Source organism: Ailuropoda melanoleuca, chromosome 3 (assembly GCF_002007445.2).
Source record: "Ailuropoda melanoleuca isolate Jingjing chromosome 3, ASM200744v2, whole genome shotgun sequence".
In the NCBI taxonomy this organism is placed as follows: domain Eukaryota; kingdom Metazoa; phylum Chordata; class Mammalia; order Carnivora; family Ursidae; genus Ailuropoda; species Ailuropoda melanoleuca.
This window is the reverse complement of record NC_048220.1, coordinates 47,378,132-47,398,941: the sequence shown is the minus strand read 5'-3', so window position 1 is coordinate 47,398,941 and position 20,810 is coordinate 47,378,132. Positions and strand designations below refer to the sequence as shown.

At 39.6% G+C, this 20,810-nt stretch overlaps 2 protein-coding genes across 12 annotated transcripts in view; both read right to left on the bottom strand.

Moving 5' to 3' along the window:
• MARVELD2 (MARVEL domain containing 2) overlaps positions 1 to 12,808 on the bottom strand; it is a 22,271-nt gene extending 9,463 nt beyond the window's left edge. The window contains exons 1-4 of one of the 5 annotated variants that reach the window (XM_034656320.1): positions 12,646 to 12,808; positions 9,213 to 9,572; positions 7,795 to 8,958; positions 5,666 to 5,701 (exon numbers count right to left, since the gene is read on the bottom strand). In XM_034656320.1, the coding sequence (XP_034512211.1) occupies positions 5,666 to 5,701; positions 7,795 to 8,943 (1,185 nt within the window). In that variant the 5' untranslated portion in view covers positions 8,944 to 8,958; positions 9,213 to 9,572; positions 12,646 to 12,808. The other 4 variants (XM_011220589.3, XM_019796038.2, XM_002915890.4 and 1 more) reach the window with 4 other exon arrangements.
• Positions 12,809 to 13,140: 332 nt separating this feature from the next.
• Positions 13,141 to 20,810, bottom strand: part of RAD17 (RAD17 checkpoint clamp loader component) — a 30,511-nt gene continuing 22,841 nt past the window's right edge. For 6 of the 7 annotated variants that reach the window (XM_034656317.1, XM_002915888.4, XM_011220590.3 and 3 more), the window contains 4 exons: positions 18,935 to 19,084; positions 17,379 to 17,499; positions 16,007 to 16,064; positions 13,141 to 13,799 (listed from right to left, as the gene is read on the bottom strand). In XM_034656317.1, coding sequence (XP_034512208.1) covers positions 13,535 to 13,799; positions 16,007 to 16,064; positions 17,379 to 17,499; positions 18,935 to 19,084 — 594 coding nt within the window. In that variant the 3' untranslated portion in view covers positions 13,141 to 13,534. The remainder of the gene's footprint in view (positions 13,800 to 16,006; positions 16,065 to 17,378; positions 17,500 to 18,934; positions 19,085 to 20,810) is intronic. The other variant, XM_034656319.1, reaches the window with a different exon arrangement.

Below are 20,810 nucleotides of genomic sequence, written 5' to 3'. Positions count from 1 at the left end.
TTCAAATAAACAAATAAAATCTTAAAATAAAATAAAATGAGGGAAACCTTTTTTGGCCTTGATAAAAGGCTTTCTATTTCATGGCATCCCTCCTTAGCTTCTAAATATTTAACAATCCATTTGCCACGCAGCTGGCTGGGGAGCTGCGATGGAGTATGCTGACCCTTCAGAGCTCAGCAGCAGCCCATGGTGTCCAGTTCAGGTTTCCGGGTCAAAATCATAAATTCTGCCCAGGTAGAATTTTTTCCCCTAGGTACGGTTTTTCAAGCAGGAACTGTTCATTTTCCTTACTTGCCCATCCCTCATTCCAAGATTCACTTTTTAATTTAAAAAGGGAAGTTTAGGGGCACCTGGGTGGCACAGCGCTTGGGCGTCTGCCTTCGGCTCAGGGCGTGATCCCAGCGTTATGGGATCGAGCCCCGCATCGGGCTCCTCCGCTATGAGCCTGCTTCTTCCTCTCCCACTCCCCCTGCTTGTGTTCCCTCTCTCACTGGCTGTCTCTATCTCTGTCAAATAGATAAATAAAATCTTTAAAAAAATAAAAAATAAAAAAAATAAAAAGGGAGCTTTAAGAAGTCAGAATATTTTCACAGAGCCTATTTCATCTGCTTTAAATTTTTCTGTTTTTATGCTCTTAACATTTTCTTCCACTGTATTTGGGTGAACCTCACTGATCATCAATTCAGAAAACCTTATTGAGAAAAAAAAAATCTGAAAGTACACATAAGACAAAGAATCAAAACCTCTTTAGGCTCTTATTAGAAGGATGCGTTGGGCTCCAGCCCTGGGACACACCACTCTCAAACAGTATTCCTGACTACAAACACACGGCCCCAGATTTCATAGGACCTTTCTTTCCTTCTAGCAAAAAGCGAGTCCCGTCAGCAAATATCAGAAAAGCTTTACTGCAAGGCAAGAGAAAGTAATTAAGCAACAGGGGTAAGTAATGCTATGGTTATAATTACTAAGCTTTTCAAATTAAACAATGCACGGAGGGTGGAGGATGGGCATATTGGGTGAAGTGGGGTGGGAGGCCCCTTCCAGTTAACTTACTCAAATTAAGGGGATGAAAGGCACAGCATAAGGAATACAGTCAATGTAATAGTATTGTTTGGTGACAGATGGCACCTACACTTGTGGTGAGGACAACATGACATATAAAGAAGTTGAATCACTATGTTGTACACTGAAACTAATGTAACACTGTGTGTCAACTAATTTCAATAAAAAAAAATGCTCTAGAGGAAAAGGGACTGAATATGTTGCCAAGTTAGAAATAGTGTGCATTTGTCCAAACGCTGAGTCTCTTCCTCTGAGCACACCATGCACTAATGCAGAGGCCCCGATCCCAAACCCACACCACCACCTTCAATGCTCAGATTAGATTCTGACTTTTCTACTTGGAAAAAAATCTGTCCAGCACTTAGGGATTAATTAGAATTTGTTTCTGTCTCTGTTTGATCTTACTTTACGTCTGTATATTTCTTTTTAAAAATGATCTTATTTGCTCTTCAAAAAGTGTATTTGTTAAGATACAAAATAAGAAGTCACAGGCCAGTAAACAGTTCCAAACAAGGGACAGGAAACTTTAGTTCAGAGAGGGTAAGTAACTTCCTCAGAATCACAGAGCTAGTAGTAATCAAATTCAGATTTGCCTGATTCCAAACTTTATTTTGTCTTCATCATACTACACTGCCTCTCCTGTGTAGCCTGCCAGTTGCCCCCTACTAAGAACCGGGAAGGAAGCAGGTGAAAAATCCATGAGAAATTGGAGATCCAACCTTTTCTAAAAGGTTCCTAGTAGGTAAGTCCAATAGAAATTCCCCAATTAAGTCATGAGATTCCCTCCCAGAGGTCTGCCTCTAGAATATACCTAAATGTTGATCCACTGTGATTCACCTCCCAGGGAAAGAGCCCTGTGAAAGGGTTCCCTTTGCATTCAGCTCCCGTATCTTCAAAGAGTGTTAAATTAACAGGACTGGTATGATTTTCAAAGGAGCCCTAGGAATGGGGTTCTAACTCCACTAAGATTATTCCTGACTGTTCCAGGACCTCTCAGGAGCTAGGACCCTGCAACACACCCTGGACATGCCTGTACCAGCCTTCCAGGGCAGCCTGAAAGAGGTACCCTAGCACTTGCTGGCTGATTTCCCAAATCCTGTCCTACCTGTGGAGTCTGCTTCAGCCACATTCTCACCAAACAATGACGCTGACCACCCTAGCATTTGGGACAACTTCCCCAATTCAGCCAGGCCTTTTGGGTTGACCCTACTCTGCACTTAACCCCATTGGCAAATCCCATTACTTCAAAGGGACTGATGAGGAAACCCATAAATTGCCCCGTGGAAAGGAATGACCACCATTGCCGCATCACTGCCACACTGCAGGCCTGAGAGACAGTCCTGTCCAGCTTGTTGCTGAGCAATCAACATCTGCAAAGTGCACACCACCATTAACCCCCACAAAGCAAATAGATTCTTAAGGCCCTGAGGATGATCTGAAACATACTTACTAATGCTAGCACTCTGACTTGCTGATATCAATCAGATTATGCTATCACCTGTTCACAAGACTGTCAGCTTTAAGAAAGTGAATTTCCTTATATATAATATATATATGTAATATATATATTATTCCTTATATATAATATAATATATATAATATATAATATAATTTTTAGACCCCTTTTCCATTATACATAGGCTGTGTAATCCTGATCCATCTTCTAAAGTCCTTTTAAACTTGGTATTTTCATGCAGTGAGCGTTATTTTAGGACTCTCACCGGGCTGCGATGCACCCATGATGGTCATCCCTGGCCAGGGTGGGGTTCACGAGTTTCCCAGTCAGTCCCTCTGAGGAAGTAGGATTTACGAAAGGGTTAAGGCAGTACTGGCAATCTGGAATGAGAGTATTAACAATGATCTGGCCAAACCACTCTCATGACTCCTAACTGGGAAGAGTACTCCCTTTACCTGGTCAAGGTCACTAACACTGAAAGGCAGCCCATAGGGTAAGTTAGGGAAGCTGCACTTAAATCTCAGACAAAGGGCCAGTGTTATTAATTATTTAAATATCAGCTCTACATTGTTTATGTCAATTTTATTTGAAGTATTTATTAATTTAATCTGTTAAAAACTTAAAAAATTTTGAATAGGTAATATATACACATGATTCAAAAGTCTAATAGGGTATATGATAACAAGTAAGTCTCCCTCTACCCCTGTCTTCCCACAGTTAGGCAGTGGCCCTCCTGAAGGCAACTACTATCTATCTATCCATCTATCTATAGAACAGTTTAAAAGGGAACATCCATTTCACTCACTCTGACTGTTAAGTACCACTGAGTTAACAAGTCTAACTGAAATGCACATCCTGAAAGCAATAATAAATAAATATTTAAAACCAAAGCACAAGGGAATTAGGAAGTTAAAACAAAGTACAATAAAAGCAAATAAAAAGCCACAAGCACACCACGCTAGTTCTATGAACAACGTTTCAAGTGCATAGGTTTGTAGCACTAGGTCCGTGCTGCCTCGTGAGCGAGGAACTTCAATATTCTGTAGACCAACTGATCCCAGCCTCATTTACCCTATGCCTGGTTAGTCAGGGCTGCTCAAGTATCTCATGATTTCTAAAGATTTATGGATCCTGGCAAGGCTCAACTGCAAACCGCAATTCAGATGACTTAACAGACATGTCAGAAGTAATTTAAGGCAACTGACCCATTAAAAACTGTGGCTAATTACAGATCTCAATTGCTCTGACCAATTAACAATGCTGAATTTGAGACATTATCGTAAATAAACTGATTTCCCCAGGAGATAGCAGAGAACACAAATCTCACTCTCCCTCCCTCCCTTTTTTTTTTTTTTTGAGAAACACAAATCTTTAAGCAAGTTTAGTTTTATAGTTCTTGCTTACTCTCTCTTTCACATATACACACACTCTATTAACATTTTGGGGTTTTCTTTTTCACTGGATTTGTAAGCCCCTGGGAAATGGAGATGGTGTACCTTGTAGTAGCCATATCACTAGCCCACAATCTTACTGGGACATGTTTGTTCAATGAATGAATGAAGACACTGATGTATTAACCATAATCCCTTGGACAAATTGTCATTTGTCTACTTCATAAATCCCTTACTTTACCGTGAACAAAAAATTTTCATATTGTATTTGTGTTGTAGAGAATAAAGTTAAAAAAAAAAACCTATAAAAGGTATTTTCAAAATGCATGCACTTAAAGGACTTGTATAAATTAACAACTCAATTAAAAAGTAGACAGGATACAAACAGTTAAAAGGGAAGGAAAAACAAACATAATATGCGAAAAATGGTCAATCTCACTCTTTATAAGAAAAATGCAACTTATAACTACCTTAGATATCATTTTTCACCTATCAGATTTACAGATGTCAACAATTTTCCTAACACCGTGTTGGTCAAGGTGTGAGGTAGCCTATGGTGCTCCTGGGAGTGGAAATTGGTAAAACTCCTATCCGGCAATTTGGCAGTCAAAATAAATACATACATTCATACAATGCAATACTATATAGCTATAAAAAGAAAACGCAGAAGTTCTTTATGTACTAATAAGTAAATACCTTAGAAATGTATTGTTAAGAAAAAAAAAATAAGGGACGTAACGGTGTGTATGGTATGCCAGCATTTGTGTGAAAGGGTGTGTGTGTGTGTGTCTGTATGTATACATATATATTACATATACTGATAATATAAACACACGTCTGAAAGGAAACACAAGGTACTGATGACAATGGTTCCTTCCAAGTGGGAGAGCTGGGAAGCTGAGGCATGAGGTGTGAGAGAAAACTTTGTATTAGAGACCCTTTGAATTTTGAACCAAGTAACTACACCCCCTTTTCAAAGAAACAAATCCAAAGGTTGGATTCTCAACTTCTTGCTTAGAAATAACGACCAATATCTTTAAAAAAGGACTTTTCAATGTGGTAAAATTATGATTATTAAAATACATTAGATTTTTACATGTATGTAAATAATTATGATAACAGCATCTCATTTAATCCTCTCGGCAAATACGTGAGGTAGGAATCAATTATTTTTAAGATTTTTTAAAATTTATTTTCATTTTTATTTTTTTTAGGAATTAATTATTATCAGTCCAATTTTACAGACAAAGAAATCAAGGCATGGAAAGGTAAATACCTTGACTACTGCCATGATGTTAATCAATTCTGGAATAGGAATTTTCTTCCTGCCACAACAAAATTTAGCATCTGAAAGCAAGGTCAGAAGGACAGAAAAGAACAGCAAAGAACTTTAAAAAGACTAAAGAACGTTTGAGAGAATTCCCTTGACTTAAAACATTTTTCTTTAAATTAAATTTTTAAATTTAATTTTAAACATAAGGAGAACCAGCTGTTCACTTGCATAATCTTTTAACTAACAAAATGAAAAGAAGCTATAAAAACTACAGAACTTATAGTTTTGCCCAACATACACCATGTGCACGTCTAATTTGATCTTTTCATTATAAGAAAAAAGCTGAAAGTTGAACTGGATGTTCACTTAGGAACTCAATGTAATAGATACACTTTCACAGACAGATGATCTACTCTGTAGGTAAACAGAGAGAAGAGAAAGTAACAATCTAGACATAAAATACAATGTGAACTTTATTCTCACCATTTTCCTTTTGGACGGCAATGATGGCTCACTTATCTAGAACAAAAAAGAGTTAAAATGATTTTTCAGAGGGGTATGAGGCTACTTTGTGAATATTTTCATCCATGTGCATTTATAGCCCAATCCCGGTTTCACAGATGTTGATTCTCTACTTGACAGATGTCCCTCCTTCTCATCTGGTGACTTTCCGTGGGCTGGCGGAGGAGCTGGCGGAGGAGCTGGGTTAACCCTAACTCCTGTCAGTCAGGAGCACACAGCAGAGTTGGTGGTACAGACATGAGAGAGACTATTGGGTAGATGGCTTTGAATTACCTAGAGATTTTATTTATTCTTGGCTCCCATTACCTTTGCAATTAAGTAATTTAGAACAGTTATAGTTGTAAAAGAAATAGAAAAAACCCCATAGGCCATCATAGCCTCTAACGTTTAAGAAGTTACAGTGACATAAAAAAAGGGCACAACCTCTGACATGAGAGCTAATTCAAGCCTAATCAACCATTATAAAAAGTCTTATGGAGGGCGCGTGAGTGGCTCAGTCTGTTAAGCGTCTGTCTTCGGCTCAGGTCATGATCCCAGGGTCCTGGGATCCCTTAGTCAGGCTCCCCGTGAGGCCTGCTTCTCCCTATCCTCCCCGCTCATGCTCTCTCTCTCAAATAAATAAATAAAACCTTTGGGGGGAAAAGTCTTAAAGGAACAAGTTCTGAGAAAGGAGAAAGAAATGAATGTGTTATGTTGATAATGATAGTCATTCTCATGTAGAATTTTGAAATGACATTAAGAAGTCTGTTGTTATTAGACTTACATAAAATCATGATGAAGTGTGTGTTTCACTCTCTGCACTTCACACTGATTACAATTTGAAATTAATTTGTACACACAGATGTAAATTCAAGACATATGCTTAATGTGCTGAGATAGATTTTTAGAAATAACTTGAATTTATGTGGAGTTCTAGTAAGATTAATGTATTTTGTGATGAGAGAGTATGGATCACAGTGAAACATGTTAAAGTCCTTGTATAACACATACGGTACCTGTTACAAAATTAGTGGTTTTTGTTGTTGTTATGTATAAGATTCCTGAGAAAGATTAAACACAAAATATACAGGTGAGTAAATAGGTTACTGAGTAAATAGGGCAGGATTTCATTTTTATCTACAGTTTTACCCACATATATAGTATTTGCAATTATATAGTATCTAGGAAACCTTTGGAAAGTGGGAAAAGAAAAATGCATAAGTTGACTCAAAATGAAGAAAAAATTAATAAGACGTTGGTAGCATAGGAAATTCTACTACACACTCCTCCTTAGAAGAAAACAAAACATTAACTTATTCCAGCGTATAATGAAGCTAAAGGAACATAGTCTAACATATTTGCTACTGTTCAAGTAAAATAATTTTAAATATGGCTTTTATATAATCTTATCCTCCAGGTATCATTATTATTATTAATAATTTTCCTCCTTCTCCTTCTTCTTATATTTAGTTAGTTAAATCCTAGAAATAAGAACAAGTGCCAAGCTCCTATTCTAATTTGGGAATGTTCATCTCCCCAAAATAAGGATGAAACATCAAAATGCTTGGGCAAGTTTTCAGAGCATGTTCATTACAACTCAGCCCCTCAAAACTTAAAAAAAAAAAACCAAACGTGGTTCACTGTGTTCTTACTTGACTTTATTTAAGTTACTGGGAGAAAGCGCCACTGATAGTAACATGTAAATGAGCACTTCCTCCTATAGCCAAAAAATTTTGTTTTTTATTAAGCTTTACCACACTAAAGAATCAACCCCATTCTCAAACTTACTTTAATGAGGAGACATTTATTGTACTGAAAATGGCATTATTCTTTGTTGCAAAAACTTAGTAGCTGTGTTTTCGCCTTAAGCATCACAGACACAGCGCAGCCAACGAACTATACACTGTGTTACACATCGGTGACACACCACAGTGGGTTATGCCACCAAAAGCAGGTCGGATATTGAGCTAGGACTTCCGAGTTTCAGATCATCAAAAAAAAAAAAATGGCTTTTATAAAATCTTTGTTTTGACAACTATACATATTTAACAAGGGAGAAAATAACAGGAGGAAAAATTAAAGAATGAATGAAGGATAGTGAAATTCCTTACCTCCTGTTGTTCCATGTACTCCCTATGTCTCCGAGCTGCCTCGTGCCTCCACAGCTTTAGGCACACCAAGGCACTAATGAGATAAACAATCATGGTGACAAACAGGAAGATCATTGCTGCTATCTGTCCTCCTTCCACGCGGCAGAACACTGCATTCATCGGTGTATTAAATAACGGATAGTAGCAGAGTCCACCTCGGTTGGTATCATTCACGTAGACTATGGCGGCAGCCATGTACAAAATAAACAAGGCAACGTTAATTCCAAATTCAGTTAGAGGCCACCAATTAGAATCCAAAAGAATGGTCCGATAATACATGGACATGCCGAGAACCAGAATAATGACGGTGGCGATCCAAGCTAATCCAGCAACCACGAGTACGAAAGGGGTTTTGGGGCCACTGTAGTAATAGCCCCCATACGTACTGCCCAGGCCACCGATGCCCCCCATGCCATAGGGCTGTGAATATCCAAACAGGTTATACCACTCGCTGTCCTTGTAAATGTAAGCTGTGACACAAGCAAAGACGCCAGCTCCCAAAAGCAGCTCCACCACACCCAGAATTCGCAGCAGGCCTGCCCACGACTTCATGTAGGAATACCTCAGGTTATACTCTTCCACCTTCTCGCTGTACGTTCGGGCTGTCTGCGTGTGTCGGCCTACTGAACCATAGGGATCCTGGGGAAACATTGCCTCAGCCTCTTTCGGGGAATTAAACGTTCCTTCGGACCCTCCGCAAGGATCTTTGTAAGAGTTGGGGGGTGAATGGTGGTTTGGTCTTGCTGGAGAGGCTGGAGGTGAACACTCCACTCCATCCGAGATGTATCTGATGTCAGACACCGGCTTATCCCATCCCGGGTCCTTTTTCTTCCCTCTGAAGAAGTTCTTCCAGGACTCAGGAACAAAGCGCCTTATGGGTTTGAGATCTGGTGCTATGGCCGGTTCCTCTGCGTCACTTGAGTAGAAGTCCGGGCCGAACGGTGGCTGTAACGGGAGAGGGGGTGGTGGCAAGGGATCAGCACTCACAGCCAGCTCACTGCTGCGAAGAGTCTGGAGGGTTCCTATGGTGCCATCTTGATAGGGTGAGTCCCTCGGGACTTCATCATAGTGCCTGTCCCGATTCCTGGATCTTCCATCATTTGACGACATTTGTGACTTTTACACCTGTGGCCAAGATCAAAGTTATTGCTTATTAGCATATTAGCATATTAGCCAGGGATAGCATTCATCATTCTATATGATTTTAAGGGCAATTAAGGTTAAAATCTTAGTTCTGAATTAAAACACTTGTAAGTCTAATTTATTTATGAGCCCGATAAACAACAAAGCTGAATTTTAATAATACAGGATACCAACACATCTCAAGTAGAATCCTGTCCTCCAACACCTAAGTCAAGATATTTAATAGTTGAGCATACCAAAGTTTGATGCGTCAGCAAATACTCCTCATTTTCATTACCTCAAATCTGCTTTGGAATGGCCCGGGAGAAGCAGTCTGTTAAATACAGGGACTGAAGAGCCCCTTTTTTTCTCAAATCAGGGAAGTCAGTTTAGGGGAGTTGCTTCTTTCCACTCTAAAATATTAATACTTGATACTCGATTTAAAAATTGAATTCTCAGAGAAAAAAAAAATCACTGAAGGTTAAGATTCCCCAAAAGTACAACACAGAACCACCACGTATATCATGTGTAGCACTCTTTCCAGGGCGGCCACCTAAAGGCGATCTGCTGTTGCCATAACAGCACTCAGACAGTATTTCAGAGGGTGTTTGATCCACCTGAAAAATGAAGCAGAGAAAAAGCACTTTTTGTTGATTTTCTTCATGAAATCAGTGACCTGGACATGTACACACAAAGAAGGACACTATTCGCTAATGTAACTACTAGGTTTGAGGCACAAGGAATTCCTCCCTCACACTGCTTATGAGCGAGTACTTACTGAAAACTCACTGGGCATAGAGCACTGTACCTGGCACTATGAAGGGAGAATCCCACCTTTGTGGTGTTGAACCACTTAGAAATTCCTCAGGCTTTGGTTTTTGTTTTGTTTTGAATTGAGAGAGAGAGCAGAAGGACAGAGAGAATCTTGAGCAGGATCCATGCCCAGCGCAAAGCCTGATGTGGGGCTCGATCTCATGACCCTGAGATCATGACCTGAGTCGGATGTGTAACTGACTGAGCCACCCAGGTGCCCCTGAAGGCTTTGTTTTATTTCATTTTGTAAAATGGAGACCTATTGTTCAACAATTACTCACCAAAGATCTGCTATGCACCAGGCATGCTAAAAGTGTATCAGTGAACAAAACCAACTGAAATCCCTGCATTCATGGAACTTAAGTCTCCGGGGAGGGGGGGGGGATTACAGATGATAGATAAGGGAAGTAAAATATATCAGATGCTAAAGAACAAAATTAAGAACGGTGATAAGGAGCACTTTGCCGGCAAGGTGTTACAATTTTAAATAGAATGAGCTGGGAAGTTTTCATAGAGAATGTGACATCTGAATACGGAAATGAAGGAGGTGAAGGAGGAAGCCAGACAGGTATCAGGGGAGGAGGTCCAGGCAGATGGAACAGCTAGTGCAAAAGCCTTGAGGCAGGAGTGCCTGGCAAATTCAAGAACTATTAAGCCTTGGAGGCCAGTGGGGCAGCAGCAGAGTGAGGGAGAGGGTAAGCAGCAGAATTAAGTCTGTCTGAATCGCTAGGGCCTTGGGAACTATTGGAAAGGATTTGGGCTTTTACTGGGAGTGAGATGGGAAGACAAGGGAGCATTCTGAGCAGAGCAGTGACAGGATCTGACGTGTTTTAATAGGATCACTCTGGATGGTTTGTCCAGAGTACACTCCAGGAGACAAGGGAGAAAACAGGGAGAATGGCTAAGAGGCCACTGACTGAATCCAATGGACCATGGTGGTAGCAATGGAGATACAAAGAAGTCAGATTTTTTAATATAGGGAATTAAAATTTTTTTATTATAGAAAATTTCGAACATAATAAAAAGTGAAAATAGTATCATGAACCCTATGTATCCATCAATCAACTTCAATAATTATCATTTTATGACCAATCCTGTTTCATCTATCCCTCCTGTTTATTCCTTCTGCCAATAGATTACTATGAAGCAAATCTCAGACATCAGATAATTTCATATGCAACATTTCTCCACCCCTCCAAACTGGAGACAGCTCTGGGGATAAGCAGCCTGAAGAGTTTGAGATACCCATCAGAAATCCCGGTGGAGATGTCCACTAGGCAGTGTACACACAGAAGGGTAAGTACTACCGTAGACTAGATCCTGTCACCCACGGGATGGGTGAAAATGGAAAGAGTTCTAAATTTCTGGGTCTTCTAATGGGGTACTCCAATTTTAGAGAATTAACTGTGCTAGTTCCAGCATGGTGCTCAATGCAAAGTAGGAGCTGTATAAATGATAGCAATTCACAGTTATTTTTGTCTCTGCCATTTATCTCATGTGTCTAAAAACATTTACCTTATTTTTAAAGAGATTTTATTTCTTTACCTGCCAGAGAGAAACACACACAGCACACACACAGGGGAAGACGAAGGCAGAGGGAGAGGCAGAAGCAGGTTCCCTCAATCCCAGGACCCTGGGATCACGACCCAAACCGAAGGCAGACGCTTAACCGACAGTCACGCACGCGCTCCTGTGTCTAAAAACATTTAAATTCTAGAAATGCACAGTACTACTAGAGTTCTGAAATACATTTTCCTAAGAAAAGTAGAAGCAAAAGCACAGAAATAACTTCAGCAAGTTTTACATAACTCTTTGATATATATGCATTTAAAGGCTATCCCATTGCTCAATTTAACACCCAGGTAAAAAAGTGTGCTTCACTGTAATGGATTTACTTCATCTTCACCTGTGTAAAGTGGCTCATTTGAATTAGAACACCTTATCAATGTTTACCTAATAAAAATAATTTTTAAATAAAAAGCAAAAAGTAAATGCGGAGAATCACGGAATAACAAAATACGTGATTTTGGAAGGCAATGGTCCGCGGTCCTTGACCACACGGTAGTTACGGGCTACCCCTCACGAATCTTTCAGGGTGTCACTGAGAGCCCCCTCAGATCCAGCGCGCTGAGGCACAGTGGGTCTTTGTTTTGGACGAGCCCTGGGACTCGGGCTCCATGCTGTTGGAACACACAGCTCCGAAAGCCATAGCGCTGGGAGGGCAAATGGTTTCCCCCAGGAAAGTGACACGGGAACCGAACTTGGTCGCCTTTACAAAGCCAGAGACATCGCTTTAGCGAGCTTTAAAGTTTTGCTGGGCCCACGAGATGTTTCGGGGCTTCCTGGAGTCGGGAAAATCCCGAGGGTTTTAACTTAACCCACGCGTGGCTGACAAGGGACACCGCTCGGCGTCCGCTCCCACCGTTTTCGGGTCTGCCCACCCCAGGGAGCGCTCGGACTGCGCGTCCGACAGAAAACCCACTCTCGGTCCGTCGAGATGACGCCCCAAAGCGGCCGGAACTAAGTCCGTGCGCAGGTCGGGATCCGAGGATCCCCGCGCCCGGGAAGGGCGGCGCCTTCGCGGCGGGCCGGGCGCGCCTCGCCGCGCACCTGTCTCCTGAATGAAAGCGGGCTGGCTGAGGGGCCCTCCTGACGCGCAGGCCCCGCTCTCCCCGGGGCCCTCACCTCATTCCGTGCCTCGGTCCGGCCTCGGCCGCAGGTTATGGCGAGGCTGAGCGGCCAGCGCCGGGAGCCCGGGCGCGCGCTCAGCGGCCCAGGGCCTCTGCTGCCCCACCCCGCGCACCTGCCGGGGGGCTGCCGGGCCCCTCCCCGTCCGCCACCGCCTCACGTGGGCCCCACCCCCCGGGACCCACTCACCTGCGCGGCCGCCTGGGAGAGCGCGCACGCCGCCCACGGCACTGAAACCCGGCTCCGCTCCCGGGGCGGGGCCGGGCCAAGTTTGCCCCGCCCAGCTTTGTCAGGCCGGACTCCCGCTCGGGGGCCCGGGAGGGTCGGGGCCCGCCCCGCACCTCCGTGGCGGTTACAAGCCCAGCTCCGCCCGCGCCACGGCGCTCGCGCACAGCTTGGAAAGGTAGTAAAAGGTGATTAGTCCCGCCAGAGAGTCCTCAGGGCAAGGTTGTCATTCTCTTCCCTATTTTTGAAAAGTTAACAGCGGATAAAGGGAGATTCATGTACCATGCCCAATGATACCTGGCCGACAACACATGTTAGGAAATAGTAAAAGAAGAAACGAAAAGAAATTCAACATTTTAATTTTGATATAAATTAAATACTTTTTCAAAAAGCATCTAAAATAGTCCACTGTACAGCATATAAAAATGGTATTTGAGAAGTTAGAGACCATAAAGAAACTGTGGATAAGGCACAAAGTTTATTTACATTCATAATTGCATACTAAACTGTTTCATAATTCGTATTTACAACCAACCCCATAAAGTTTTAGTATTCTGAATTATTCCTTCACATTCTTTGATATTTGGCATAATGTTCAAACACACTTCATTCACACTGACCTCTCCCAACATCATTCACAAGACTAAATAAATACTAGAGAAAAAAAATTATTTGAAGCTTGATCTTCTGTTTACTTCAAAATGACAGAGAAGTCAGTTTCTTGTGCTGAAATACTACAAGAGTGAAGAATTAAACTGTCATTCACTTGAAAAGCATATTATCTCTACTCAGATACCACTGAATAAAATGCACACGAGTCTGCCAAGTAGCAACATGACCGGCAAGGGGGCTTCTATGTCCCATCACTCTCATAGTCTTCTATTATCAGCTCCTCTTCTTCCATGTCCCCTTGCGCAGAAAAGGGCTGAGGCTGGCTGGCAGGCAGTTCACTCCCACTATTTTGACTCAAAGGTAGACAGCACGTTTCAGGTTCAGCAGTTTGAGTGGGTTCTCCCAGAGCTTCCTCTGCAGGCTGCCCTCCATTAAGCTGGGCTTCATCGCCACTGTCTGGGTCTATCAAGCCAGGTTCCCTGTCCGTCAGGGCTTCCATTTTCAACCTGCCAGATTCATAATGCAGGCAGCAATAATAACCAAAAAAGAGGATCTTTTTAAATTATACCATGTGGGTGAGAATTATGAAGCCATCTCTAGTCTTTCATTTACCTTGACTATGCTCACCGTTTAGCCAACCCCTTTAGTTTATTTAACGATATAAACAAAAGTACAAGAAGGTAAATGACAAAATGTGAAAAATCATTACAACTTACAATACAAACGACCTGATTAATGTCTTTGCTAAAGAGTTCTTACAAATTAAAAAGAAAAAATAAATAGAACAGAAAAATGGGTAGGGGCACCTGGGTAGCTCAGCTGGTTAAGTATCAGATTCCTGATTTTGGGTCAGGTCATGATCTCAGGGTCGTGAGATCGGACTCCAAGGTGAGAGTGGAACCTGCTTAATATTTATTTTCTCTCTCCCTATCCCCCTGACCCTCCCCCACCTTGTGAGGGCACATGCACGCACTCTCTCTCTTAAAAAAAAAAAAAAAGAAAAGAAAAATGGGTATAAAACATGGGACAATTTACATAAAAAAAAATGGTAACTAAATTTTCAACCTAACTAGTAACTTTAAAAACTGAAATTAAAATAATGAACAACTACCATCATCTTTAAGATTGGCAAAGACCTTTTATTTATTTACTTATTGAAGTTTTATTTATTTAAATAAACTCTACACCCAATGTGGGACTAAAACACACAACCCCGAGATCAAGAGTCTCATGCTCTTCTGACTGAGTCAGGTGCCCCAAGACCTTTTAAAAGATTTTAATAAAACCCAGAGGTGCCAAGAGCTAGGAGAAACGAATATATTGATATACCGTAAATGGACATAAAACTGGCAAAGTATTCCTGGAAATAATATGGCAATATAGAGCAAAGGCTTCAGAAAAGTGTATATCCACTGATCCAGCAAGTTTATTTTTAGGAATATATCCTATATAAATAGCATTTGATGTCCACAATGATTAAAGCTACAAGGAAAACTGTGATAAAGTTAGAAATAAGCTAAATGTACAAAAATAAGGTGTAGGTTGTATTACAGGAAACTAGAGAACTATTAAATATTAACTATAAAGCTAAATATTAATATTTAATATTGTCAACATGAATCAAAGAAAATGTGAAAAATGGTCATCATGATTGTTAATTTTTTCATTTAAGTAATCTCTTCACCCAATGTGGGGCTCAAACTCAAGACCTGGAGATCAAGAGTCTCGTGCTCTATCTCAACTGTGCCAGCCAGGTGTCCCTAAATATGGTCATCATGAATGACTGCGATAAGTAGCACTGACAAATCCTGTCTGCCAAGTTGGATCAAGTAGTTGAACCAATAATAGTTAAAAAGCCCTTTTAAACCTTTTTAAAATCCCTGAGTACATAACTTGACCTTACAGATAAGCTAAGTAGAAATGAAATCTAGGTGTTGTTAATCACCGATATTTGCCCAGAAGTGATTTTGCAGTAAAAAGAACAGCACAGATAAAGATTTACCTCTCTTTATCTATGTTTTTAAAAATTTGTCTGAATCTTCTAAGAGAAAGAAAGAAAGAAAGAAAGAAAGAAAGAAAGAAAGAAAGAAAAAGAAAGAAAAAAAGAAAAAGAAGGAAAGAAGGAAAGAAAGAAAGAAAAAAAAGACAGTGCTTTTGTGGTAGTTCCTGGTCGCTGCAGGCTTTAAACACAGGCTAAGTACACCTCTGGGCAGGAAAGGTGAAAAGGGGTTTCCACATATGCAAAATTTGTTAAATGGAGGATTTTAAAAATCCCCTTGCTCGGGGCACCTAGGGGGCTGAGCCATTAAGCATCTGCCTTTGGCTCAGGTCATGATCCCAGGGTCCTGGGATCAAGCCCCGCATTGGGCTCCCTGCTCAGCGGGAAGCCTGCTTCTCCCTCTCCCACTCCCCTTGCTTTGTGTTCCCTCTCTCGCTGTCTCTGTCAAATAAATAAATAAAATCTTAAAAAAAAAAATAATCCCCTTGCTTTTATGATTCCACATGTGAGCCAGTGAAAATAAACTGTTTTATGTAATAAAATGATGGATCTACAATGCAATCATATGATCATTAATCACTGGGAATAATATGTATTTTTCAGATTTTACAGATTAATTTTACTGGCTATATACTGAATAAAGAGATAACGTTCAGTGGAGATTTCAATAACAGGTCTTGAAACAGGTTTTGAAAGTTAAAACAATGAGTTTACCTTCCAAAATGTCGTTTTAGAGGAAGTCTTCCGATATCTTGGATAAAAGAAATTTGAGCTGAAACAGATTTTAAAAAAACTTTAAACAGACAATTCTCTGACGATAAACAAATGGACAACAAGCAAATGAAAGGGGAATAGAAGAGAATTAGGATTTTTTTTTAAGAAACAGGTTTTTGATATGGAAAACTGAGTTTGTGATCCTATAATCTGAATTTCTAACTAGTGGATAAATGATTCTCCAGATAATTCCAATGTAAGTAGTCTAGACCACTACTAGATACTAAACTGGAAAAGGTTAGAATAAACTCTGTGGTGTTAGGCTGAAACTGAATGTATTGGTGTGAACTCATGGTTTACACACACAAATACACACACTACCTAGGTTTGTTCCACTGAAACAACCGAGATACAATGATACGCCAGTAGCAAGGACCATACCTAGCGTCCAGATCCTAATTTCTTTTTTTTTAAAGTAACCTCTAGGCCCAAAATGGAGAGTGAACTCACAACCCCTAGATCCAGAGTCACATGTTCTATTGACTGAACAAGCTAGGTGCCCCCAGATCCTAATTCTAAATACCATTTCCACTATAAGGAACCAGGGCTCCTGAAATTCCTGATTCCAGGACTAGAGCAGAGAAGTATAAAATGATCCTGGATTTCTGATATTTATAAAAGAGACACCAGAGAGAGCTCTTTCTTTGCTCTGCTCTTTGCCATGTGAGAATATAAGATGGCAGCAATCTACAAGGTAGGAAGGAGGCCTTCACCAAATACTGAATATGCTTGTATGTTGATTTTGGACTTCCCAACTTCTGGAGCTGATTCAGTATGTATTCATAAAATATGGAGTGCTGGGGCGCCTGGGTGGCACAGCAGTTAAGCATCTGCCTTTGGCTCAGGGCGTGATCCCAGCGTTCTGGGATCGAGCCCCACATCAGGCTCTTCTGCTATGAGCCTGCTTCTTCCTCTCCCACTCCCCCTGCTTGTGTTCCCTCTCTCATTGGCTGTCTCTATCTCTGTCAAATAAATAAAAAATCTTAAAAAAAAAAAAAATATGGAGTGCTATCCATGACAAGTGTCATATGCCTATTAAAGCATATGCCTATTATTTGTATATACACAGAAAAAAGTCTGGAAGAATTTATACCAATCTTCCAAAAGGAATTACCTGTGGTTATAGGGAACTTTTAATTTTTACTTTATATACTTCAGTATTGCTTTCTTCCTTTTTAAATCAAATTAATTCTGGATCAAAAAATAAAGGGAAAAAAACTTTGCTCACTAGAGTATAGCAATGAGCTGACCTACAGAAAGATAAAGTTATAAAACACTACTTCTTGGGACAAATAAAAACCCATGTTATTACCTGGATTTCTCATTGGAATGGTTAGCAAGGCAAGGTATGGCAACAGCTGAGTTTGGAGGCATAAAGCTGGTAAGCAGAAGTCAGAAAAAAGTGCTTTTGCTGCCAAGCAATTTTCCCGATACTGTATGGAAAAAAAAAAGATGAAATGAAGAGTAAAATAAAAAAATATGGAGATGTATCCTTAGACAAATTGAGTTTACTCTATGACAAAAATTGTTTATATGCCACATACTAAGAGTTTATCTAATTAGTTTATAACTGTCCCAGCCTTACCTAATAAAGCATTTTACCTATAGAACTATTTCATATTTGACAAAACAGCAATAAAAATTTTTTAAGAGACTTAAGGTAGAAAGAAAAAAAACCTTAAAAAATGAAAGGAATTTGGTTTATGAGCATACATCACAAATTATGTGAGGATACTGTTTCTCAGTAAAAAAATTAATTTTCTTCAGTTAACATGGGTACAATGCTAGGCTGAGGAGGAGAGAGCACAATCTGCCTTCGAGGAGCTTACGCTTTTACAGAGATAATCTGTATGTAACTATAAGACAAAATTAATATTCATGCTGTAAAGAGCAAAACAAGTGAATAAGGGACATAAATTGGTTAAAAGTCATGAAATTCTCCAAGAAATCTGTTTGAAAAAATGCCTTAGGTCATGAATTACAGGCTCATATTTAACCATATGACTTAGGAACTAGAAGACATCTTAGAGATGACATAGTCCAGGGGCCAAAAATTCAGACACCATAGGAGACAGGCAGGTACGTAAATCAGTGCAGTGAGACAGCTGGGGAAAGCGGGACCCACCACTCCCATCTTCAAGGGGCAGATGCTACTTGGTGTGATCAGATTGCTGCCATGTAAAAATACAAGCCAGTGCTGCCTTACTTTGCATTCTTTTCAGGAGAGTCCAGGAATTCTGAGCCAGAAATCCATATATGAATTTTAATTATTATACACATTTTTTTTAAAGACTAGAAATTCATGAATAAAATCTTTTTGAGTGCAGTATTCAATGTGGGGGGCCACTTATTTTTGATTTCTAATCCAATCCTCCACATTTAAATCTGTGGAAACTAAGTGCACATTAGGTAAAATAACCCATCCAGATGGTTAGAGGCAAAGCAAGGATTTATTTTTTTTCCTTTTTTTTTTTTTTTTAAAGTAATCTCCACACCCATTGTGGGGCTTGAACTCACAACCCTGAGATCAAGAGTCACATGCTCTTCCAACTGAGCCAGCCAGGTGCCCCTATTTTAATTAAAACTAAAAGATAATTATAATGATACTATAAATTCAGTAATAGTCAACTAATAAATAAAATATGTGCTTTCAAATTTTGAGTGTTTTTTTCCTTAAAAATAATGAGGCATTTAAGAAGAGCGTCTTTTTTGTCTTACTATAATTCTAAAAAAATTGTGGGTGTTAGCAACTATTTCTTACTAATAATAAAATACTTTTTTAAAACTTATAAAAAAATAACATCTTTATTGAGATATAATTCACATGCCATAAAGTTTACCTTTAAAAATATACAATTCTTTTTTTACCTTTTTATTTATGAGAAACCACTGGGGTTTGTGCAAGGGTCGAAAACTTGATCCTCCTCCTTGGCAATGAGCAAATCCTCGGGCTTTGTTGGAATGTATCACACCTCTCGTAGCTATGGATGTACTATATTGCCTGAGTAAAGAGCGCGTCTAAAAAGGAGACAAAACGTAAAATAAAGAAAATAAGAAATTTACAGTGTAGAGCTATTGGTACTGCTGATGCCAAAAAAATCATTAATCCTATTTACTTAATGTATGTTCACTTTTTTTTTTTAAGGTTTACTGATTTATTTTATAGAGAGAGACAGCATGCACATATGTGAGTGTGGGGAGGGGTGGAGGGAGAGAATCTTCAAGCAGACACTCTGCCAAGTACGGGGTGGACGCAAGGCTCTATCCCATGAACCATGAGATCACACCCGGAGCTGAAACCAAGCCCTGAAAATAATATGTTACCAAATTACCTAAATCAAATTCAAATGAGACACAACAATCAACCAGTATGCATGAACTCTGAATGGATCTTGGAAGCAGGTGGTGAAAACAACTTAAAATACATTTTTTTTTTAAAGATTTTATTTTTTATTGCTTCTTAGCCTTTTGGCTAAGATCAAGTTAAGATGTTGGGGCGCCTGGGTGGCACAGCAGTTAAGCGTCTGCCTTCGGCTCAGGGCGTGATCCCGGTGTTGTGGGATCGAGCCCCACATCAGGCTCCTCTGCTATGAGCCTGCTTCTTCCTCTCCCATTCCCCCTGCTTGTGTTCCCTCTCTCGCTGGCTGTCTCCATCTCTGGCAAATAAATAAAATCTTAAAAAAAAAAAATTTTATTTTTAAGTAATCTCTACGCCCAATGCGGGGCTCAAACTTACCACCCCTAGACCAAGAGATGCATGCTTTACCGACTGAGCCAGCCAGGTTCCCCTTAAAATACATTTTGAGACAACTGAGGAAATCAGAATAAGGATGTTAGTAAATTAATGCTAGATTCCTTAAGTGATATGTGGTTGTAATAGGGCAATGTCTGTACACGTGCTTAAGTATTAAGTGACATGATACCCACAATTACTTTCCAATTATTGGGCCAAAACAAGTGTGCAAACACAGAGGTCAAGCAAACGTGGCAAAATGTGAAAAACTGGTGAATGAAAGCTAAGGGTATACAGGTATTCATCATACTATTCTTTCAATTTGTTTATAGGTTAGAAAATTTCAAAATAAAAAGGAATATAAAAAAATTAAGCAAACGCAACTGCTGAATAGTGAAATTCTAAATATAACACAGAAACTGTATCATATGTGTTTTTTATTGTAGCTTTCCTAATTTTAATTATTAACGCTATTTCAATATTTGTAATACAGAAACATTAACATATCAAAACAGTGTTGTGCAAAAGAACTTTCTGTAACAAATATTCTGTTATTTAACAAATTGTTCAACACGGTAGCTGTTCAACAGAGTAGTTACTAGCCACAGGTAGCTATCAAATGCTGGAAATGTGGCTAGTGTGACTGAGGAACTGAATTTTAAATTAAATTAAGTTTAATTTAATCTAATGTAATCTAATTTAATCTAGTCATGTGGCTAGTTGCTATTACATTGATCAGAGCACTGTTAAAATGTTATGGAAAAATACAAATTTAATAGTGAATAATTTCAAATTTGTAAAAAAAATTTTTATTTAAAAAGTAAAAGAAAGTATAAAAAGTGCACTTCTTCCCCTTCTATCTACTTTTCAATGATTGTCAAAACTTCTGAATATATATATTAGTTTTATAATCAGAAAATGACTTAAGAAAAAATTAGTGTTATCATCAAAAAAGTCAGATTAACCACTATCATTACAAACACTGGATTGGATGAATTAGTTTTATTATTG